Genomic DNA, 25,773 nt, shown 5'->3' on the forward strand with positions numbered 1-25,773 from the left:
ACTAAAAGGATACAAAATATTCAAGCATCGCCACTTTAACATTGGTGAATTTAACTACCTGTTAGTCTTACTATGTTCAATAATTAATTGGATATTAGAAATGTCATTTATCCGAAAAAAAAAACAACAGCCGATAAACATTTAGTAACTGTAATCGCTACTTTATTTTATGGTGTTAAGACACATTCTGAAATATACTTGATTTTTAACAAGTACGACCTGAATTTTTCTACGTTATTAATATACATAAATAGATAGTAATAGTGGCATAACAGAGTACAAGTCTGATAAAAGACATTATAAATTGATTCTGGCTCTCATGTTTTACAATGCTAGACAACAGTGGCTCATTCTCGAAGATGAACGCGATATGGATTAAACAGACGCGTCTTTTAACACACGAATATTAGCAAACTTCAAGTGGTGTTTGATGATGTAATCTTCAGAAACGTTGTGTATATAATTTTGAATGGGCACAAAATAAAATAAGGATTACGTCGAACTTAACGAAATTAAAGGAATGCAACTTACGTTGTAAAAATTGGAAATAAAAACTCTGACGATATGGTTAATTTAATAATAAAGATATTGACAATGAAATCAAAACTTTGACGAAATCATTAGCCAAAAGAACAAGAATATCGTAAAAAACCAAAACTCTGACGATATGGTTAACTAAGTTAAATAGCATTAACAAATCAGAACTTGGACAAGTTATTTAACTAAACGAGCATATGTAACGTTAAAAATCAAAACTCTGACGAAATGGTTAACTTTATGAACACGACTAGCATTAAAGATCAAAACTTTAACGACAGATTAACGTAATGAACACAATTAGAATTAAAACCATGATTTCTGTAGATTTATGCGAAATTTCGAAGACTGAAATAAAAACATGTGGAATAATAAGAAAAAAATCAACCCGTTACAACCCTGTGGGGATTAAACAAAATCAAATGGTGACGTTTCAATATAAGTAAACTACTGAAGGTAAAGTATAGGTTAAAAAATCAGTAAACGAAATGTGATTTACTACTTCAGCAACAATTATTTGTCATAACCACACGCGCGTGATGAAAACTTCAAGTGCACTTAACAGTTTTGTTACTGTGAAATTCAGTGTAACACAAAGTGTTGTAAATTGACAGATGATATATATACACTCCTGTGATGTATACAGCAAATAATATACACTTTTGTAATGTATACACATATATATGTTTACCTTTTGGTGTATAAATTGAAATATATACTATATTTCCCCTAATTAAAGCATCCTCTCTGTTTATCCCCCAACCCCGGTATTTTTATAAAGCTTACCTTGTTTTACAGTAATATTAATACAACATATAATCATCTAGTATAATCCGCTTTATTAGTGTAATTTCGCCACCCGTTAGTACAGCGTTACGTTTACGGATTTACAACGCTAAAATCAGGGGTTTGCTTCCCCGCGGTGGGCTCAGCAGATAAAAAACACCCACACACATACTGTCATTTCGACAACAATAATTATCCAGCATATAATTTACTCTTAGTACCCTAATTTTGAATTGAAAAAAAAAAAACCTGAAGAAAATAAACAAATACTGATACATGTTTATTAGCATTTAAATCAACAAAACACATGTGGACAATTAGCGTCCCTCTTTCACAGTTTGCAACGCTCCAGGGGACGTTAATTAGAGGTAATGCGGTGTACACGTATGATTCATCCATCCATCTAAAACTATAATTTTTCTTTGTTGTTACATTTTGTTGTACATAATAATAACAATATGGTTACCTTTAAAAGGCTTCACTTGTGCTTGTTATAGATATAAAATGTTGAGAATATTTTAAGTCTATTTTAACCCTAGTTGATACTTTGGATTGATAAAGTATAATTTCATGATGTATGTTAAAATTTCGTTCATCTATTTCTAATATTGGTGCAAAACTACACAGGGGCTACATATGTTAGCTATCCCTGATTTTAATCTGATAAATTAAAAAATGAAGGCACCTAGTTAACAGCACCCATCGCTAGCTTTAAGTGGGATGTGACTGTCACTTTTATAATGGACATATTTCTTTAATTTGTGGAATGCCATTTATTTTCAGCATCGGTACGCGAATCATGAATCTTCAGTCATAATTTTCACTTTCGCGTTTTATTTTCTGACCATGTTTTAAGTTAAATCCATGTAATCTAAATGGTATAGACGATTTCTACGTTTGTGATTATTTCTTGTGGTTATATTTTAAATATTTTTTGTTTTAAATTAAGCACAAAGCTACACAATGCGCTATCTGTGCTCTGCCCACCATAGGTATCGAAACCCGGTTTTTAGTGTGTAAGTCCGCAGACATACCACTGTACCACTGGGGGGCTCATATTAAATATATACTCTAGCTTTTTTTTGCTTTTCTGATGTTGTTTTGGCTTCCACATATATTTTAGTATTATCTGTTGGTCTTTTTTCTTTTGTTTTTCGACACTGTTTTGTACTCTGTACTGATTCCACAGTAAACACTTTCCATTCACAAATTTTAAAGTCAATAAAACTCAATTACTAAAATCATTGATAGATTACAATCTTTCAGAATTTAATTCAAAAGAAGAATACATAAAAACAACTTTAAAACAATTGTAAACTATATTATTATATTAATTTTTTGGAAGGATCGTGTCCCCAGATACCCTAGTTTGAGTTGCCTTTGCTCTAAGCAAGTTCTTATATTTTGATTGTATTTTCTCATTGTAAAATCTACATTTCTAGCCAAGAACCACCACTTTGCAACTTCTTTGTACACCACTGAATAAGACATTACATACTATTAAATCATAGAATACATTTTATCAGCAATGCCACAATTTCTTCTGTCTCTATGTTTCATGTTGAAAACACACCACACTTACTAAGATAGATAACAGGAATGTTGATAACGAAGTTTTTACGTAACTATGTGAAAGCCTACATCCCTCAGTGGGTCAGGGGTAAGTTTGCGGGCTTATAATGCTAAAATCCTGGTTTCGATTCCAACCTGTGGACAGAGCGCAGATGCCTCGTTGTGTAACTTTGCGTTAAAACAACGTACCTGCGAATTGAAAGCTTACTATACAAAACCTTTAATTTACAGAAGGGTTTTCTACAGCTCACTTATTTTGTAGTTTGGAGAATAATCATAGAACAATCAAATCTTGACGAACTATAGGTGGAGCTTTAAAATTAATAGGTTGAGAACGTAGAACAAGATTTTTTATCTAAATAAAAAATATTTGAATTGATTGTTTGTTTTTGAATTTCGTGCAAAGCTACACGAGGGATATATGCGCTAGCCGTCCCTAATTTAGTAGTGTAAGACTAGAGGGAAGGTAGCTAGTCATTACCACCCACCGCCAACTCTTTGGCTATTCTTTTACCAACGAATAGTGGAATTGACCGTCACATTATAATGCCCCCACGGCTGAAAGAGCGAGTATGTGTGGCGTGACTGTGATTCGAGCCCGCAATTGGATAGCGATATTCTTATGTGTTATTTGTTAATCTCTAACACACACTAAATATTCGCTGAGTAATATTGTTAAATACGTATCTTGAACTTTACTGTTTGTATAATAACAATACCCACAGATCATTGTTGTTTTAACAGTTTTTAATATCTTACAGTATACAATGCAACTATATAACTGTAACTGTTTTTGATTAAACTGCTTTATTTCACATTACTATTCAAGATTTATCAGTATATTTATTAATATATCATCTGACTCATCACATAATTAAAAGCTCCTAGTATAACTGTATGTTTACTTTCTTGTTTTTGATTAAACCACTTTATTTCGTGTCACTACCCCAGATTAGTCTATTATCAGAGTTATCGTACGATAAATAACTTCTAGTACAGTTCACAACAACACACCAATTAAGTTTTGATTAGAGTAATTTGGACTCTTTGTTTCTTCACGCTGTAAAACATCGTTCTTTATTTATGGTGTGAAATCTGTTCGTAACGTGTTTTTCGTTTCAATCATCTTTCAGCTGTCAACATTGCAACAAATCTAGACGCGTCACCTCTCGTATGTCTATATTTTATATAAATAAAAAAAATACACCAGTGATCACATAACTTTCTTCTAAGTGTTGATTTTATATAAACAAACATAGGTGAACACAAGATCTGCTTATTTTGCATGAGACATCGAAGTCCACCCCTTATATTTCCTTTCTACAATAATATTTAGTGATTATGTCATAGCATGGTGCAAAGACGGGGAGTTCTATCTCTTGCTTATTTCATCACTTCCCTGAAAAAGAAAGAAAAAAACAAATAAACGCTCCCTAAATAATATAGATAACTATATTAGGATATGGTGAAGAGTTCTTCCCTCAAGACATTTATCAGTTATAGCAGCCACGTATATATAAAGGAATACGACCGATTTGGTTTCTGAAAACTGGCGGTTACAGCAACCGGTTGAAAGACTTGGGAGTACAAAATATTTCCCGCGTTAACAACAAGGACTGTATTTTTATGCTGTTGTTGATATCTTAAAGATTAGATTTTAAGCTGTATATTTTGTAGCAGAAGGTTAGGGGGTCGTAAACCAAACAAAGATATCTATTGCGGGTTATCCGACCCCCAAAGCTTTTTGGTTGTGCTACGTATTATATTCGATATTCAGTTGAATATGTGTTATTTTCCTGTATGAGTTATGAATCACGCCGTAACAATTGTCCTAATTATGTCAAGTAAGTCACCCCTAGCAAAGGGTATAGCAAAACTGAGAAACATAAAACAGTAAAATTACAACAGATCAAATAATATGTCTAAAGTGTCATAAGTTACAACATCAACTGCGACATAAAAAAAAGGTTGACCGTACTTCCCTTCTCACTAGTTAAACTTTAATTTCAATTTATAGTCTATCTGAGATTCTAAAATTTCATATTTCTCAGCTACGCAAATCAATGTTGTTCTTTTGTTGTTGTTGTTGTTGTTTTTTTTGGCTAACAAAGTAGTGTTTTAATATAGAGACAAAATGGATATAGTATGTTTTGCATATGCATTATACATATATTCGCAAATGTTAGTGTTGTTCGTTATTTTCGTAAGATGGCGCTGTATTTACATTGGGTAAGAAAAGTTGCCAGCCAATGAAAGAGGGAGTGAAATTTGTTACGCACATGTAAAAAAGTTTAACACGATCACGTGCTTGCTTCTAGTTAGCCTACTCCTAGAAATGACTTGTATACAGGAGATCCCGGCCTGATCGCGGTATTTGAGTTCGAGCAGGGAAACGAAAAAGATATATCTGATAGCAACAGCTTACACAATGACGTAGTTAAGGTCGTCTAAATTAAAGTAGCAAAGTGAGAAGCCAAGCAAATACAAACTTCCGACGGCAAGAGTGTCCAAAACATATAAATCTCTTAGGGGGAAAACAAGACAAAAAAAGTAAGTAAGCTGGATATTTTTTTAAAGTTTTATTAGCTTTAGTTACAGTGTTAATATTGTCTAATATAAATATGATTAGGCTATAATTGTTTTAGTTTAAGTCGCAACGTTAATACTATCTAATCTCAACATGAGTAAGCAATACTTGTTTTAGCTTAAGTCACAATGTTAAAGTAGCTTATACCCAGGTTTAGAAGCCCGGCATGGCCAGGTGGTTAATGCACTCAACTCGTAATCTTAGGGTCGCGGGCTCGAATCCTTATCACACCGAACAAGCTCGCTCTTTCAGTCGTGAGGACGTTATAATGTATCCCGTCAATCCCACTATGGTAAAAGAGTAGCCCAAGAGTTGCAGTGAGTGGTGATGACTAGCTCCCTTTCCTCTGGTCTTACACTGCAAAATTAGGGATGGCTAACGCAGATAGTTCTCGTGTAGCTTTGCGCGAAATTAAAAAATAAACAAACAATACTCATGATGAGATTCTACGCAACTAACAAGTATTTATATCGTTGAATGATATGGTTTTATATATTTCCTTCCTGTTGAACTATAGGATTTATAATCAATTATGTAGACTAGTTTGCTCATTTCTGTCTTCTATAGTAAACCGGTGATTTTTTTTTTAGTTTGAAAATGAGTTATGAAGAGGTTTCGGTGCCTACATCAGTAACAGATGACCGTGGACCAGCGCCAGGAACAGAAGATGAGGAATTTCATGTTATGCTCTTAGAACCCCGACCATTTCGACCTTTTAAAACTAGTGAAGAGTACCTGTACGCAATGAAAGAAGACTTAGCAGAATGGCTGAATGCTCTGTACGAGTTGGACATAACAGTGGACGACTTTTTAGAGAGGCTAGAAACTGGGGTCATCTTGTGTCAACATGCTAACAATGTGTTGCGCATGGCACGAGAGTGGCACCAAGCTGGACGGAACGGACTCAATATACCCATTCCTGAGCGTGATGTAGTGTATCGCACTGATGTCCAACCTGGCACTTTTCAATCTCGAGATAATGTTTCTAATTTCATCACCTGGTGTCGCAAGCTGGACATCAAGGAGTGTCTGCTCTTTGAATCTGATGACTTAGTTCTCCGTAAGAACGAAAAGAGCTTTATCTTATGTCTCTTAGAGGTCGCTCGCCGAGGTTCCAAGTTTGGGATGCCCGCTCCACTTCTGGTCCAGATGGAAGAAGAAATCGATGCTGAGCTAGCCAATGGAGGGTCAGACTGCGAAGGTCAAGAGGACTCGAGTCTTCTAGTCAGCCCCAAGCCACAGATTATCACCAATGATCTTCGAAGTCTTCATGAAAGAGTAAGTGGGCTATTTTTTTGTTTCTGTTCTTAATTTAAGTGATTCACATGATGACCTATTTTAACTTGTCCTAGTTTAATCTACCAAATACATAATGCTTCTTTTATTAACTTTCTCGTTTTAAAATGTTACCAAGTATATTAACTTTTTTTGTTAAGTTTTCAGGCACTGGTTGCCTCACTTTTCAAGTTCATATCAGTGTAATTACTGTGATGATCTGATGATGACGAAGTTTTATTTTTTTCGGTTTTTACGTTTATGGCTTATTATACCGCTCTTAGCTTATGAATAACTGTAGATGTTGAAATGTGATAAATCTGTAATATTTGCGGATGGTCAAAGTTTTAACACAACTTATCTGCTACGACTTTTATCTATAATTTTTAGTAATCGTTTCCATAAAGTTCTGTGTTTTTCTGTTTGTCTCTCGTAGCTAAGGTATTGTTTTTCTACATATTTTTATTCTGAAGAAAAAACTACATAAGGTATTAAAATTGTTTTATTGAGACTAGAGTAATTAATAACTTAATTAAATAAGCAGATAAATTAATAACATCATGCAACAGATCTAAAGTATTATCTGGTTGTACAAAACATTCATTTATTTGTGATTCACATGTATGCTACTTTTGTCCTGTTGCATGATGTTAATTTCGAGCATTTTGTGTCTGATGATCCTGGTGATATTAAACATTCTGTTCCATTAAAGTTTAAAATTACCACCTATTTGACATCCGTTTTTTTGCCATAGCATAAGTTTTCCGGTTTTTATTCTGGTTATTGTTGTTATATTAGTGTTGCTGCTGCTTTTTTTTTTCCTTGCAGTGTTGTTCAGTTTGATGATGCCGAAATAAGGTTGCTTTCATTGTCTGAAACATGTGTTATAATTACTGCGAATTACCAATACGGTTTTTTAACAAATTTTTCTTCAAATTATGCTTTATTTTTAATAAGTATTTTTCGATTTCTTTCAAAAACTGTTACCGTTTTTATCTAAATAATGTGGCACTATTGCAAACCCCCAAATTTTTTTGCTCGAAGAGGCGAATTTTTTTCCCCCACCTACTATTATTATTATTAATTTTGCACCTCCTGCTGGTACAGAGGTACGTCTACGGATTTACATCGCTAAAATCAGGGGTTCGATTTCCCTCGGCTGGCTCAGCAGATAGCCTGATGTGACTTTGCCACAAGAAAACCACACACACATTAATTTTGCGTAGAATGAAATTAATGTTATAAAGTATGTAATATGAGTTGCATTTGATGCCGGTTGTGTTTATTGTATACAATATGAGCTGTATTTGATGCCGGTTGTGTTTATTGTATACAATATGAGCTGTATTTGATGCCGGTTGTGTTTATTGTATACAATATGAGCTGTATTTGATGCCGGTTGTGTTTATTGCAAAAAACAACAACGACAAGAAACAACCTTCTATAAGCTTCCAACTATGTCTATAACATCAGGTATGGAAGTAGAACATATCTTTGTATAGGAAACTTTTGGTTTATCTGAAAGATACCGACAAACTGCTGAGTAACACTTCTAAACTTTAAACGAAATAACTTGGGTATATCACGAAACCATTCTACATTGTTTGCTGAAACTGGCGTGTATGTCTGAGATTTGATACGAAGGTCAGTCACTTTTCAGTGTGGTCTATTCCATTTTAGGTGTTGAAGTCAGTCTATCAGACATGACTGACAGGAATACTGTTGCAACCTTACGGTCCGGTTCGTTATCAGCTGCGGGTTTTAGAGTCAGAGCTCGACCTCGGTTAAAAGTTCCTGATTAAACATTCTTGTCATAGCTGTATCCGAAACTAGCATTTTCTGCATTCATCTGTTTGTTGGTTAAGTTAAGCCAAATTTGGAGATGACGTTGTAAATGATATTTTGTTTTATTTGGCATTCTTCAAACACATCTACTAATGTACATTTTTATAATAGATATACTTGCCCAAAGTCACACCTTTTGTTACTTTATATAATCAATCTAGATACGTTAATTTGTACATTTTGAACTAGAAAATAAAGTTACTGGCTATTGAAATGGAATATTGAAGTTCATAATTTTATTATTTTTTGCATAAATAGTTAATGAACGTATGTGATATTTACTATAAATTACTAAATAAATGGTTTACTATAAATTAAATATTTGGTTTAAAATACATTGAACTGCACCTTCTCTTTTAGCAGTGAGTCAAACCGATAAAACTAGTATTTCTACTTACTATACAACACGACAACTAAATTAAATCATTTATGACTGACCACAGTCTCAGCAGGTCAAGTAAATTTTATTATGTCTTTCTTTGACTAACCATTGAATTATCAATAATTCTCCTATGACCTAATCCATCTCCTGTAATTGACATATGCTCAATTTCTGTGAAACGTTTTTACGTCTGGTTTAATAATTAAAATAAACCGGTTAGTTTCACTCTTTGTAACAAAATTACTTGAATTTTTTTTACTTTATGTTTAAGCCTGAAGAGAAAACTAAACACGTGCATGAAAACTTTTGTTGATATAAACGTACAACTAGTTTCATTAAATATTGATTTAAAATATGCACCCGCTTATCCCAGCGAAGTTACACTTGTTGACCATGATTAAGTTGAATTAAAAACATTTTATATTTGAAATTTATGTTTAAAAAAGTAGAGTTGTGTCGTTTCGGAATATAACTTGTAAACATAAAAAAGTTTTAAATTGAATTTAATCATGGTTAAGAAGTCTCGTCTATCACTGCTAAATTAGGAAGGCAGCTAACTGATCAACATACCTAGTCGCCAACACTCCACAGCTTAAAGGGCAGTATGTTCGGTGTGATGAGAACTCGAATACGCGAACCGTAGATTGCGAATCAAGCGCCCTAACCACCTGATAAAATGACAAATAAGCGGACAAGTTCAACTATATGCTTCAACACTTTGACAGGGAGACTTGTTGATTTTCGTGTGGATGTTTTTGTAAATTCTTTTGTACGCTGTCTGAGAAAGGTTGACTTGTGCGTACGAATGTTATGTATATCAGCAATTGGTAAAAAGTCATATGTACAGTGAGAGGCAGTGAATAACTCGTTGTTCAATTTTGAAAATTAAAACAAATAAAAAACGACAATGTAATCAACTTTATTTAGGTTCTTAAGCATGCGTGTAACGTGTTGTGCAATAATGATGTAGCGTTTTTACGTAATGATGCAATAAATAAACTAGTTTACTGTGCAAGAATTAGCATCTGACAATGTTGTGGTACTGACTTCTGAACATATACATATGTAGACAACTATATTATGAACACTTAGAGTAGATTCGAAAAAACCCCATACAAGAATAAAAAATTCTTGGAAGATTGAGCTCTACTGAAAACTTGTGCTGTATTCTATGGGGGGGGAGTGGAAAAGTTCTTCGAAATGACGTTAAGGGAATCGAACCCATAAAGAACAGGTCACATTGCAATTCTAATATGCTGCGTATAAATACACTTTTGAAAATTAACACTTCGTTACTGGACAGAAGAAGAAAGGGGTATAGAGAAAGTAAAACTCGTGATTTCATTACTCACACACAATACTCTTACCTCATGTGTTTTTATTCAGTGTCGCTAAATACCAGTAGTACCACCACTGAACAAGAAAATAAAGCGTTTAAAAGTGATCAAAATTACTTTGAGCTAAAATGTTTCGTGAACTTGAGAACAGTTCTGTATTTTTAACTTGTTTTGAGCAACAGTAACTAATAACGTGTGTAATACTTCTGGCACTTATAAGAACAGTGCATTACTTTTCTAAAATTTGTTTCGTTAATATCGTTATTATGTTTAATATGTATATAAATATCTATATTTTCCTTTAATTTTCACACTCATGAAAATTAGTTTTCATTGTGAGCTTCTTAGTATATAAATTTAGGATTAACCTAAATCTCTTAAGCTGGTCGAACTTAATGGGATTGCGACCGAAAAATACCGTTAAGTGAAAGACACTATTTGATGAGTCAAGACACTGAAATCATTACAAGTTTTTGTTTTATTGAGACTTGGTTTTCGATCTTATATACTCTTACTTCATCAGTTATATATGTGTGAGTGTGTGTAATTAGTTACATTATATCTTAACCTGCTTTTTAGCCTGATCTGTAAAGTTAGTTTGCTTTGATTAAAGCTACTACTAATAATTGGCACTTTAGTATGCTGCTTGGGATAAACGTACAGGACTAACTGTAGCATGTGGTGGTAGTGTATGTTACGTGCTTGCTAATATATACTCTTAAAAAAAACGCAAAAGGCAAAATATGAGACAAATTGTTAACAAGTTTATTCCGGATAGTTCTGTATGACATGTGTGAAACTTTGCACATTCACTGCTGAACATCCAAAGTCTGCAAAGGCGAAGTCCACGCTCACTAGGTGAAGTTTAACGTCACTCAACGTCAATAACGAGTATGCCCCGTGAGCATCAATAACTGCTTGGCATCTCCTGCCCATGAAAGCGATGAGATGACGAATCACATCCTGTGGAATGGCTGTCCACTCAGCCTGCAAAGCTACTGTAAGCTGAGGTAGTGTCTGCAGTTGAGGTTGTCGCCGTCGCAGACGTCGGTCCAACTCGTCCCAAAGATGTTCGATGGGGTCTAAATCTGGTGATCTGGAGGGCCAGGGAAGAACGTTGATGTTGTGGTGTCTCAAGAAGACAGTGGTGAGTCGGGCTGTTTGAGGACGGGCGTTGTCATGTTGAAAAACGTCGTTGACGTTCACCATGATGGGTTGCACATGGGGCCTAAGGATCTCGTCGACGATTGCGTACGGACTGATCGGAAATCCTACGCAGCCCTGGTATGGTTGAGGCAGTAGACGTCGCAGTGGTGGTCCTATCCCGAAGGTAACGTAACCGGATGTTGCGATCTTGTGCGGGCGTGGTCACACGAGGTCTGCCAGATCGTGGACGGTCACGAGTTGATCCATGTTGTTGGTGACGATTCCATAGCCTTGTGATGGTGCTTGGGTGGACATTCACAGCTCTGGCAACATCTGATCGAGATTCGCCTGCTTCCAAGCGACCAATGGCGTTGTTGCGTTGTGCTTCAGTCAGTCTTGGCGTAACTGTATTGCGTGTCGGTGGCTTAACATTGAGCTATGGAAACCGAGAACCCGTCACTTTTATAGGGATTTTGCACATGTTGCACTTGCAGAACATGCAGATCTCTCAAACAAATTTATTGGACACGCATGCGTTTTGGCGAAAAATCCGATGTTTTCCTCCGTTTCCAAAGTGCACAACTTTTATTGTCATTTTGGTCTGACAATCAGTGCCTTAACACGTGTAACATCACATACTCTGAGCTTGTAACGTTATTACATATATTTCTCCTTAAAGTAACAAAAATATCCCTTTTGCGTTTCTTGTTTTGAAGAGTATATATATATTACTGTTTTAATTCCAACAAATTATTGATTTACCTATTAAAACTCAACATGTGTTTCTGGTATGTTAACTGTAAGCGATTAAAAACCTGCGCCAAATGATTAATTGCGACAACTTATTTTTTTAGTTTTTTTTTTTTTTGTTTTAGGCCAAGGTGAGCGATCTTGACGAAATCATGTAAAACAAAATGACTCTGGCCATTTACCCAGTGACCTACTTCCGGCGGTTAAAAATAGGCCGTCCTTTCACTGAAATTTGTAGAGGTTTGGCCTGGCTTGGACTTCTGTTGCATATATTAGTAGCCTAGGTTCCCCTTGCTTTCAATACTTCAGGTTACTGTTCCTTTGTTTTGATCGCAGCTAAGATAAAATAGTTAAGATAGTTCAAAATATTAAAATTCATACAATATCAGAGAATATAGTAGCCTGAAAGATTGTAATTGCAGGAAATAAAGCAAAATTATTATCATTATTAAAGCCCCCAGTAGCACAGTCTACTAACCCACAATGCTAGAAACCGGATTTCGATACCCGTAGTGAGCAGAGCGCAGATAGCACATTTGTAGCCTTGTGCTTAACTTTAAACAAAAAAATATTATGATTAATTTTAATATTATTATGATTGAGAACGAAAACCTGGTTTCAGTTGGTAACAACTTATGTTTCATTGAAACTCTTTGAATACACTGGTGTTCTTATTTTAATTTAAAGTCACTATCAGTTTTATACAGGCCCCCGTGGCTCAGTGGTATGTCTGCGGACCTACAACGCTGAAAACCGGGTTTCAATATCCTTGATGGGCAGATCACAGATAGCCCATTGTGTAGTTTTGTGCTTAATACAAAACAAGAGTTTTATATAGATTACACTTGAAGAGAAGTAAACCCGCTGTTTATTGTTGATAAATTCTCAGGCAGCCTAAGGAAGAACTTACATTTATTCTTGGCATATTGCATATAAGATCTGTAAAATATATTCTTATAGTATGCTGAATGCTAATGAAATGTCTATAAATTGGTGTGGTATTTAGTTTAAAGTAAGTGTATTATATATAAGAGATGTGCACTCGAATGGGGATAAAATGCGCTCTAAGCAGGGTGGAATGTAATCGAAAGCATTTTAATTTGACAAATTATTGTAAAGATTCGCTATGAAGAATTGACATATTTAGTTTAATTTTACACCTCATTTTTGATTAATATAGCCTCAGGAAATACTCTCTTTATTGAAACCGCTAGAGATTTAAATTTAGTCTGAAAAATGAAAAATAACAGGCATTCAAGCTGTGTATTAGTGAGTTATAAGGGTAAAAGCAACACCACTACTTAAAATTAAAAACAAAACTGTCAGTTTTATAGGAAGAAGAATATTATTGTTGTTGTTTTGAATTAAGCAGAAAGCTACACAATGAGCTATCTATGCTCTGCCCACCACGGGTATCGAAACCCGGTTTTTAGCGTTGTAAGGCCGCAGCTATACCGCTGAGCCACTGGGGGGCAGGAAGAAGAATATTATTGTTGTTGTTATTTAAGGTGTGTTTCGTTGATAGGGAGTTCTCTTCGTCACTCGTGTTACAAAATTACCTCAAATACTTAAAGATAAATACCACTATGTTACATGTGGTGTTTTAATCACATCGCTGTTGTGTATTAGATTATTTTACTCTAAAATACCATACTGATTTTAAATGTTGAATCGTAAAAATCCTCAACAAAATGGCTTTAACCCCTAAACAGCAGCCCTCGCCAATTAATGCTGCTACCTACAACATTCCCGTTGTTTAAGGGTTAGGCTGTAAGAAAGGGAATTAAAACTACTGCAAAATATGACCCAGGAGAATACGTGAAATATACATATCTTCACCCAACGACGTGGGCTTTCTTTATCTGAGGTCCAATGTCGGTTACCACATGCGGGGTGAGTTGTCTGGCACGCGCAGCATCACACACACACACATTCATAATGCTCGAAACGTGGAATATCAGAGGTAACGTAAAAGATATGGATTATGTTATAGCTTATAAAAACACACATATCAGATCGCTCCTTTGTTTCAATTGTTTCTTATCCAAGTATCGGCTCTTTTTATTAAAATATCAAACTGAGTAGAAACGCACAGAATGTATATGACATCGGGAGTAAAGTTACCTGTATGTATAAATGTTAACATAGAAAAATAAAATAGCACACATATGTTGTCAGACACTAAAATAAAGCAGTTTTAATTGAGGCTACTTCACAGAAACATTTCTTACTATTTCATTACTTCCTCAATCGTTTGGAAATTTTGCATCAAACCTGTTTCGGGTTTATAATGATTCTCACGTCAGATTAACCCCTTACGCTTACGGAAGACCACAGCAATAGAAGAAATTGGTAGTCAGTGCATAGGAACCTGTTTGTAAATCAACGAAATATCGAAGATATATAAACACACTTGGCAACTATTCACTCACTTCATGCTCAGCCTTGCCATGTTAGGCCACATTTCAGGAGTTTACTCATTATAAGATGCAAGCATATCGTATCGGACAAACGTGGGCTGTTTAAAAGTTTTATCACGCCTTCAGTAAGTGTGAACATTTTATCTAAGTGTGCACGTGCAGTTAAAGAAACTCCAACTGTCTGGAAATTACATTAGTGATTTTTTTTGTAGAGTTCTTTCATAGCACAAGCTGGCTTATTAATATTTTTGTTTTAATTGAAACATTTGAAACATTGTTAACTTGGGAAGCTACTAAATACATTGTAAAGTACTCACATTTAAAACAAGTCATGTCTGAAAATAACATTAATAATACACGATTATAAAAGTTAATAATCGACCTTGAATTATTATGAAATATTACACCGAGTGTGATGTAGTGAGTTTTAAGTGTCATATCCATTTCATGTTGAATAGCGTTTCTCTTTCGTTTGTATTAATACGTTGCAAACATTAAAATCTATGTAATTAAAAATGTAGAGTTTTCTGGGTGTTATATTGTAGTGGAGGGCAGAACTAAGTTTCGAGGTAACTTTGACAACCGTCTCATCAGCATCCAGAGTTGCTCTGATTGAGGTGTTGAAGAATTCGCATTAAAGCATTTAATAGTACTATCTGTCATTATCAGTCAGTAGCAAGGAGTAACATGTTAACAGTGTCAATGCTCCAGAAATATTTAAAGAATATATCAACAGAAAATCAATGTTTCGGTTGTTTCCAACAAATAACAAATGTACGAATAACTGAGCTTCTCTGAAATATTTTCCACTATGTGTATATATGAAGAAATAGCAAAGCAATAATATAATTTGCACCTAATCCTTTTGGCCCCGGCATGGCCAGGTGGTTAAGTCACTTGACTCGTAATCTGAGTGTCACGGACTCTAATCCCTGTCACACCAAACATGTTCGCCTTTTTAGCCGTAGGAGCGTTATAATCCTACTATTCGTTGGTAAAAGAGTAGCCTAAGGGTTGACGGTGAGTTGTGATGACTAGCTGCCTTTCCTCTAGTCTTGCACTGCTAAATTAGGTACATATAGCCCTCGAGTAGCTTTGCGCGAAATTTAAAACAACCTAATCCTTCGAAACTTAAGATATTCTGATGGAGGAAGAGGTCAAATGTACCTGACCCTTCTGGGTATTTAACAACATCAATACCCAAATACCCACACAGTCAAACTTGGAACTTAAGATATTCTGAAATGATATCAAACAAACATACTGTGACGTTTTTTATACGATGTACTGCCTTGTCGCACACTTCACGATCTATTCAAGCATGTTCGTACACACACACACTTTGTTGAAATAGTGAATAATTAACTTTTTTTTTTTACTGTGAAAGTGTCACCTGCCAATGTACGATGTTTTACTAAACCGTTTAAAGTAATTTTCTTTTCCAAATTGGAATAAAATGTATTAAAAAAAGAGAGTCTGAAATCACTAGGCAACTTTACAAATATATTTTCCATCTTTTAGATCAGGTCACGCCCTACGTTCGATTATCCCAAAATGCAAAGAACTACCCTAATATTCTGCATGGTAAGCAGTAAACATGTCAAACAAAGCATAATCAATAACATTTATAGTAAAACACCGCCCTGCAACTAACCTGTGTAAAACGGCAGAGAAAATAAATTAAGTAACATACAACACGATTTATTCCTACCAGTCTTTTCCGGTAAGTAAGTGGTGGGTTCACGAATTTAGAATGCTAAAATTCGAGGTACTATTCTCCGAGTTAGACAAAGTGCAAACAGCGCCCTGTGTACCTTTTCACTAAATCAACAATGTTTATTTTTATGATATTAAGATATATATATGATGTTTTAATTATACTAAACTACAACACTTCATAGTTCTAGATATCAGTTTCCCACATGAAGTAATTTATCGTTTTGTAATAGTTGGGTGTATTAGAATATATAGTGGTAAAATTTTTTAAGAAAAACTGGAATTATTTTTTGTTGTCTAATTAGAATGCTTCGCCTATTTCCACAATTCCTTCAGCAGAATGCAATTTTCCATTTACACACACACACACACACACACACACACACACACACACACACACATGTAAGTGCCCATAATGAAGTAGAAAATCACTACTATCGTTTTGTCCTGCGTATGTTAATTTAATTGTGACAGCTTAAAGCTAACGTTTCATCCTTCACCATACGTGCCTTCAATAAAATGAAAACCAAAAGTAGGTGTAAATGTCTGACGAACTTAATTGTTGATTCCTTCTCTGTATTTGTTTTTTTTTTTTTTTAGCAAAACACCTTAAGCTATCTGTTTTACCTACCTCGGGATATTGAAACCTGGATTTTAGTGTTATAAGCCCGTAAACTTAACGCTGTCCCACCGAAGAAGGATTCTTATATGAGAACGGATGCCGCAAGCATTAAAATTATAATCATGTATTAAAAAGTAAGCAGTGTGTAAGAGAGACTATTCAAGGAAATTTAAATATGTGACACTAAAATATCGATATACCGAATTACTTATATTATCTATTTAGTTAATTATTAGTTCTGATCTATAGAGGTAACTTACTTTGATCACAAAGTCAATACCAGTATAAGTTTCGAAATTGTTTTGGCTTACCAAAACTCTAAGAAGTAATCTCATTGTGACTGTCTTTGTCTCGCTGACATTCGAAATATAGTATACGGAATTTTCCAAAGTCGTAAAGACATTATGAAAAGGGCAGAATTTGACGAGTGTGCAATCTATCAAGAAGTAAATAGAAATTCGGTTCTGGATTACAACCACAATGTGTGCTACTTGTTCATCATAAAACATTTGATACAGCAAATGTTACGAGATTGAACAATACGCGCACTAACTTGTGAAATACGGAAATTTTTACAAAACTGACAACTCCAACTTTCGAAACACGAAATCTTCTTTATGTTAAAGCATTCAGAGCAGTTGGCATGTTCATATCCTTCTTAAGTTTCAATTTATATTTCTTCAGGATATTGTAAGCTCGTAACATTATCGCTTTGGGATTTTTTAAGTTCCAAAATTTTATGTAAAAGATAGTATTTAACGATATCTTCTTATGTCTTGCGACATGAAAGCATATTTTATTGGGTTATTAGCTTCATACAACTCCAGAACTTTGAACACCTCTCTTTCACAAAATCTGGATATTTTCTACGAAAAATGAACACAAGCATGCACATATTTCAAACTGAAAAGACAACAACAACAAAAGAAAACGAACTCGAACTTACGCCATGGAACAGAATATGATGTCCGCAGGCAATGAAGGGTGATATAGATGTGGGACGTTGTGAGCTGGGCCCGGCATGGCCAAGTGTGTTAAGGCCTGCGACTCGTAATCCGAGGGTCGCGGGTTCGAATCCCGGTCGCACCAAACATGCTCGCCCTCCCAGCCGTGGGGCGTTATAATGTTACGGTCAATCCCAATATTCGTTGGTAAAAGAGTAGCCCAAGAGTTGGCGGTGGGTGGTGATGACTAGCTGCTTTCCCTCTAGTCTTACACTGCTACATTAGGAACGGCTAGCACAGATAGCCCTCGAGTAGCTTTCTGCGAAATTCAAAACAATCAATTAATCACGTTGTGAGCTTGAGCATCCATATCTCTCTCTCTAATTTCTATTTCTAATGTAAGACTAGCAGATTGGAGGTTAAGGCTGATGAACAGTGTATCCTCACCGCAATATGGGTCCTACTTCCACAGTCACCTTCAAAACCTAGGATACATTTTATAATCTCACGTTATAGCTTGTACATCAGGATCTTTTTTTAAAAAAATCAGTGCATTTTGTTTAATTTTAATGTGTTTCATTTTAGCTTAAATATTTATGGTTATTATATATATAAGTGCACGCACACACAAAGTACTTTTGAATAACCTTATTTTATAATGTCCCTCTGAGGGTCAGCAGTAAATTATGGCTTTACAATGCTAAAATCCAGGGTGTGATTTCCTACGATGGACAGAGCGCAAATAGCCCGTTGCGAAACTATGGAGTAAAGACAATTTTTTCATAATGCTTGATAAATATAAATGATTTTTCTTCAATATCGTCACGTGGTCATTAGCTTGTTTTTAAGCGTGTATTTACAAGGAAATACATGTTAAGGTATTTTAAACATAAATAAAGAACATATTTTTAAAAGGGTGAGCGTTCAAATTCGAGTTTCATGCTTCGGACCACAGGTGTGCTCTCTAGTAGAATACTTTCCATTTTTTTCAATGAGGTATTTTACGAAAGTGGAATCAACCACAGCGTTGTATATTAAAAAAAAAAACAAGTGGCTGAGAAACTTGACTAATTTGGAATTTTTACATACACATCCATTGTAAACAGTGTACGTTCTAGTGAGCCGACGCAGTCCATCTGGAACATCGCAGAAGGAAGTCAGGTGGTCGCAAATATTGACCGTAGGGGTTGATTTCCGCCCAACAAGGACATCAGGGCAAGCTACAGGTGGTTTTCTATTTCTAGTAAATTAAGTGAGCCAGCGTACAAGTGAGATGCAGAATTTCTCTACATAAATTTTATACGTTTTCGATCAAGAACTACACTGCATTAGACATACATAATTTTGAACCAACAGACTAAAGAGAAGGCACATTACTAATGGCACCCACCGATAATTCTTGGACTCCTCTAATTAAATATGGAGATTTACCTCTCACTTTTATAACGAACACACGGCCCCAAAATGCGAAGCGCATTTTTTTTTTTTTTACACGAACAGCACGACAAACAATGAATCCTCAGGTTCGTAGAACTTCACGTTAAATACAACGTCACGCCCCACCTTATTTGTTGCCCCAAAATGCTTGCACCCAGTACTGAAGCGTGTTGAGGGGCGTGTTAATTTTGTGAGCGATCTAAAACATCTGGGTTATGATATCTGGGTCATAACAAAGGACATTCTTAGCTTTGTCTACGTGCTTGGCGTGATTGTGTAAGGTTAATAAGAAGCAGCTCGAACAAATGTTAGTTTTCTGTTTTCCTTAGGTGCATAATTTCACTTGTGACATGTAAACAAAAGTAATGCGTGATTTATGCATGTATTATATGCTTCAAACTCAAGAAATTTGCTCAGGTGTCAGTGTCGTCACAAAGCATTACAAAAATAGTAAAAAGAGCAGGTTGTAGTTACAACACATACCTTTTCATAATTTGTAGCTCAAACTGTCTTGTAAGCAGAACTTTCATTTAAAGTGAAATATATAAATAAGAATATAGGGTTGAAACATAATTCAATTTCGATAGTAAGTTAATACATAATATTATATAGAGTAATACGAAAATATTTGAAGTTTTAAGCTCTTGTTCCGACAACAGTGGATGTAAATTTTATTTCATTTTATAATTAAATTTATTAACAAGTGAAGTAACTACAAACGTATATTTTAATGTGTTTGTGTTCGTATATTTGTACTGATATGGAAAACAAGTTTCAAATGTAAAAATCATGTACTTGTGTCTCGAAGGGAAAAACGATATTTTCCTACAAATGGTCGCACACCTCTCTTGTATGAAGACGCATAACTGTATTACTTTTGTGGGTTTTTTTCACCATAAGTGTGTGAACTTTATAACCTTGGATGTCGTGACTAACTGATATTAACCAATCTAGTTAAGGGTCCCAGAATTTTAATCGCAAACCTGAAGGTCTGCGGTTGTGTTTATAACTTATAAATACTAACTGGATAATCGCATTAACCCGTTAAGATCAATAGTAAACTGTAACAGGGTGATGTATAAATGAATATTTGTTACTTATAAAGACAGACTTATGAGTGATTGAGTTTTGGTTTGTTATTATTTTGTATAATTCCGTGTGATATACGTTAAACACATATAATTAAAAAAATATATTAAAATAATACAGTATTAACGAAAACTTTCGTAAAATAAGCAAACACAATAATCAAGCGTTTAGAAGTTATTGTTTGTTTGTTTATTTTTTAATTTCGCTCAAAGCTACTCGAGGGCTATCTGCACTAGCCATTCCTAATTTAGCAGTGTAAGAATAGAGGGAAGGCAGCTTGTCATCACCACCCACCGCCAACTCTTGGGCTACTCTTTTACCAACGAATAGTGAGATTGACCGTCACATTATAACGCTCCCAAGGTTGAAAGAGAAAGCATGTTTGATGCGACGGGGATTTGAACCCGCGGATTATAAGTCGATGCCTTAACCATCTGGCCACGCTGGGCCTAGAAGATATTGAGGCAATAGTGTAAAATTAAAGCAAAACAGAGCAAAAATAAGTATAACACAATTATAAGATGATTGAGAAAGTTCACTTACACTTTGAAACAACGGTTATCAAGATATACTGAAATAAGGTTACGTTCTTAAAACTTTATATTTTTTCATGTTAAATAACATTTACCATCTGTGCTTTGTCTTCTTAAGTGAGAAAACGTCGCTTTGGCCTTGAATGTTGTATAAGTCTTTACTAGATTACAGGGTGTCTTACGTCATTCGATTCCCTATGTTATAAGTACGTGATTTACTAATAACACGTCACTAAATTTTCCTTTTGATGTGAATTTTTACTTTATCAGTTGGAGTTGTTCCAAGAACTAACTTTTAGACTTACAGTAATAACTAAACAAACAAATGTAGCGGATTTCTCAATCTATTTCAATTACATAAGAAGTCAAAGTCAAGGTTGATTAAAAAAAAAGAATCTCAAACCATGGGAGGAAGTTAAAGAATATACAACCCGGGTATACGTTAAAAGCGCATACCGTTTAAATAATTACTAATGTAAGTACCACGTACTTACTGGTAATACGATTATATCATAAAACGTAACTGTGTACCGTGTTACTCTCCGATGGCTCAGCGAAAAGCTTGATAGCTTATAACGATAAAATTCAAGGGTTTGATATCTGTTGTGGGAACAATACAGAGATCCCATTATGTATTTTTTTTTCCACGTAGCAACAAACAAATATATCGTAATTTCAATACACGCACACATACCCCCCCCCCAGTCGTTCAGCGGTATATCTGAGGACTTACAACGCTAAAATCGAGGTTTCGATACCCGTGGCGGGCAGAGCACAGGTAGCCCATTGTGTAGCTTTGTGCTTAATTAACAACAACACGCAGGCGCACAGATATACTATCATTTAAGTAAACTATTTTTTTAGCATATTAAATTAAAAGGAAGGACAGCATGAAGTTTACATTGTACATCCAAACCTTGGATGGAATATAATTAAATTAGTTTGGTGGATATTTGTTTTTGGGAGTATAATTGATATTTGTTTATCTACTTCCTTCCCTTCTCGGTGGACCCAACAGATAGCTGGACGTGGCTTTGCTATAAGAAAACACACACATACACACACACTCTTCCTTTCTATACAGAATTAAATCTAATTATGTATAAACCATTACTGGTTTGGTTTGAATACCGCGCAAAGCTACACGAGGGCTATCTGGTCCCCAGTTTAGCAGTGCAGTACTAAATGGAAGGCAGTTAATCATCACCACCCACTGCCAACTGTTGAGCTATTCTTTTACCAACGAATAGTGGGATTGTCGTCACATTATAATGCCCCCATGGCTGAAATGGCGAGCATGTTTGATGTGACGAGGATTCGAACCCGCAACCTTCAGATTACGATTCGAACGCCTTAACCATCGGCGATGCTGGGGTTGAGTAGAATGTGATACAAGTAACCATGCTTAAACAACATTATTAGACTTTTAACCTGATATATTTTGGATTTTAGGCGTGTGTTTGTTATTCTTGGTTTAGTACAAAGTTACACAATGGGATATCAAGGCTGTGTCCACTATGGGAAATCGAACCTTGGAATTAAGCGCTATAAGTAGGTAAAGCTAGAACAAAGTCAAGTCATTATTTACAGAAAAACTTCAGCTTTGCAAATATTGACGATCTTGAGTGTCCAAAAATTTCCGATTTTAGATGATACCAAAGTCAAGGTCCAGCATGACCAGGTAGTTAGAGCACTCGACTGGCAATCTAATGGTCGCGAGCTGGAATCTTCATCTCGCGAAACATGCTTGCCCTTTCAGCCGTGGAGTCGTTATAATGTACGGTCAATCCCACTATTCATTGGTTAAAGAGTAGCCCAGTAGTTGGTGGTTGAATGGTAATGATTATCTACCTTCCTTCTACTCCTTCACTGCTAAATTAGGAACGGCTGGCGACAGATAGCCCTCATGTAGCTTTGCACGAAATTGAAACCAAACCAACCAAACATAGACAATCCACTGCTACATTTGATGATCAATCACTCATTGTTCTTCTGTTTCTTGTGAAGAGAAAAAACAAAACAAACAACATTACTAGACGTTTTGACTCAAGTGACATGTAGAAAGATGAGACAAAGTAAATGAAAATAGGAACGTCTATTTATTTTAAGCGCTTCTATGAGTAACCGAGAGCAATGATTTAATATTATATGTGAACCGTATACCGTATCATATTGATATAGTGAGTTAGTGGGTGGACAATTAATTGGAGAAAAAAAACCTCCCTTTTTCACCATAGATAATGCCTGGAAGTGCTATCAATCACATGCAAGGTCGGCTATTAGAGCCTGCGTGAAAGATACGTGTCTATGTTTAGTCGCTTGCTACAATGTTTACTTAAAATAATTCAAGTTTGTTTGTGAATGAACACAAAGGTGCACATTGAGTTGTCTTTGCTGCATCTATCGGTAGCTACACGTTATATATTATTATACGCATGTTTTACGGTACAATTAAATTGCTATTTCTTATCTTGGGAGTAAAATCGTGAAAATAAAACATCAAGCAACTATATTGATCGTGATAACTTAACCCATATGTAAAATTGTAATAGTTGAGGACTTGTCGGGTATAATAATAGACAATAAAACAAGATTGACTTCCTTAATGTCGTATCCTTTAAATGCCATTTTGACAATATCCGACACCGCCAGCTGACCACAAGATTTCCCTCATTATAAGAGTAGTTCAGATTATACAGTTCTAGTTTGTATGAATCAAAAGCACGCGGCACGAGAAAGTAACATCATAATATTAATAAACGCCAAGTAAGCCTAACCTGACTTTTCCCTATTCGTCCTTGTAAATAAAACGTAACGTTTTCGTATATCTTTGAAGTTTTATAATAATAATTTCTGTTCCTAATTCTGTTTATATAAATCGTAATTATGACATCTTTATTTATATCTTCCTTTCAAGATAAGTGTGATTATTACGCAGTTATGCTATTAACTTCCATTATTTCTTGTTACCAATTATTGGTCTATTACGATATGATACTCTGTATCATGGTTGAAAAACAAATGACGTAATTCAGTAACAAATACTCACAATAATAGCGCTGCTGGTTACTCAGTTTTCACTTCACACACAGCTCTGATGATTACAATAGTTTTACTCCATTGCTAATATTACAATATAGCCATCCCATCACCATTGGTTACAATGTTTAAATCCATCTCTTCTATTGGTATTCACCCTCAACGTTTAGTAATAAACAGATTTCCGCACTACTTTTGAACAGGAATAAACACTCGTATGTGCTATAAATCGCAATTAATTTTTGTAAGTTATTAATCTTAATACCATTTTAAGTTATTATATAATGACACTCGACACTATTAAATACTAAAGGACAGTTATTCCCTCACCCTAAAATCCACTGTATAAGTAATGCTATAACCAAGGGTGGATTTAATGTTGTGTGTGCCCAGAGGTTAATTTTACATAGAATAAAATTATCAATGGGCTCTCATTGAGACCATGAGCCATGGAGCTAAGCCCCCTCTAGTCCCTACCTAAATACGCCACAGACTAAATAAAGTAACAAAGAAAAGTATTATGGCCTAACTTAGTTTTTCATTTCATTTCTTTCTATCAATTTTCTCTTCCCTGTCCGCCCATAAATATGCAAGAGGAAATGTTCCTCCATATATGTGCTCTAATCGGGGCCAACTATGGTTATTATTAATTAGTTGACCGTACATGTGTAAACCGTGCAATCCAGTCTATGCAGAGTCTCTTCAAACGAGGAAAAGAAATTCGATGAATCACCATTTCATGATTTTTCTTAATCCAGTCAGTCAGATAAATGACAATTAACCGAATCGTGCGTTCCTGTCACGAGAAGTGTGTCGCTACTGCACGATTCTTGTTTATGACCATCAGACCTCAATCTATCCGCAGTGGAAACTGGTGGTATTTGGTGAAGGTTAAGTCACACCCATTGCCTTGTTCGCTGCACCCTGATTGAAACTATTAACTACACAACAGGATAGAGTAAATAAGTCTATCTGTCTGCCCTTTCACCCACAGTTATGCTTGTCTATTTAACTTTCTCTTCATATGTGTCGCAATATTAAATTTCTACTTCATTTCTGGCTATCACGTTGGTTATTTATAACACGAAACTAGTGGTATCTATTTGACTGTTCTCTTGCCTGTCTGTCTGTATATGTGAGTGTTTTTTGTTTTGCCATATGAGTCATCGGTCTTCCCTTGTTACAAGTAGCACTGCATAATCAAGATGGATAACAAATAGATAAACCTGCTTGAAACTCGAAACATTAATAGCCGTTATGCTCATGTGAGTTCTCATGTTCAAGAAAGCTTTGTTTTCTTTTGCGAACATATATGGAATTAGTGTCTTGTATATTGAAAAAGGAAATCCTATATTTTACTAATAATTTTGACAAGCTGAGTTTTGTGTTACTTGTTATGTTACATGATACAAATCGTGAGTTTCATTCTCAAAGTATGCTAAACTTAATCAGGTTATTCCATAGAAGTGATTGTCCTGCATCACATTCGTATACTGCTTTATTTTTGCATTTTGTTTCGTTAAAATTATGGGTTTTTTCGTATTCTCCGCTTTTATTAGACATGTGAACCTGTAAAAGTACCTGTATGTCCTCGTGTTTGTCCCAGTTGGCACTGATGTCTCACAAGTACCGGTTTTCGTAAAAGCTGTATTCATAGATATTACTTTTGCATATTGTATAGATGCAAACCGGGAAACGCGTTCCTTATTGGGGTTCTTCCAAAATTAAGGAAATTACTTTGGTTAAAGAGATAGTT

At 35.1% G+C, this 25,773-nt stretch overlaps 1 protein-coding gene across 4 annotated transcripts in view; it reads left to right on the top strand.

The window, feature by feature from the left end:
* Positions 1-5,193: 5,193 nt before the first annotated feature.
* The window catches only part of LOC143222804 (GAS2-like protein pickled eggs), a 51,409-nt gene continuing 30,829 nt past the window's right edge, over positions 5,194-25,773 (top strand). For 2 of the 4 annotated variants that reach the window (XM_076449868.1, XM_076449873.1), the window contains exons 1-2: positions 5,194-5,445; positions 6,073-6,760. In XM_076449868.1, coding sequence (XP_076305983.1) covers positions 6,080-6,760 — 681 coding nt within the window. In that variant the 5' untranslated portion in view covers positions 5,194-5,445; positions 6,073-6,079. The remainder of the gene's footprint in view (positions 5,446-6,072; positions 6,761-25,773) is intronic. The other 2 variants (XM_076449861.1, XM_076449878.1) reach the window with 2 other exon arrangements.

Source organism: Tachypleus tridentatus, chromosome 1 (genome assembly GCF_004210375.1).
Source record: "Tachypleus tridentatus isolate NWPU-2018 chromosome 1, ASM421037v1, whole genome shotgun sequence".
NCBI classification, from domain to species: Eukaryota; Metazoa; Arthropoda; class Merostomata; order Xiphosura; family Limulidae; genus Tachypleus; species Tachypleus tridentatus.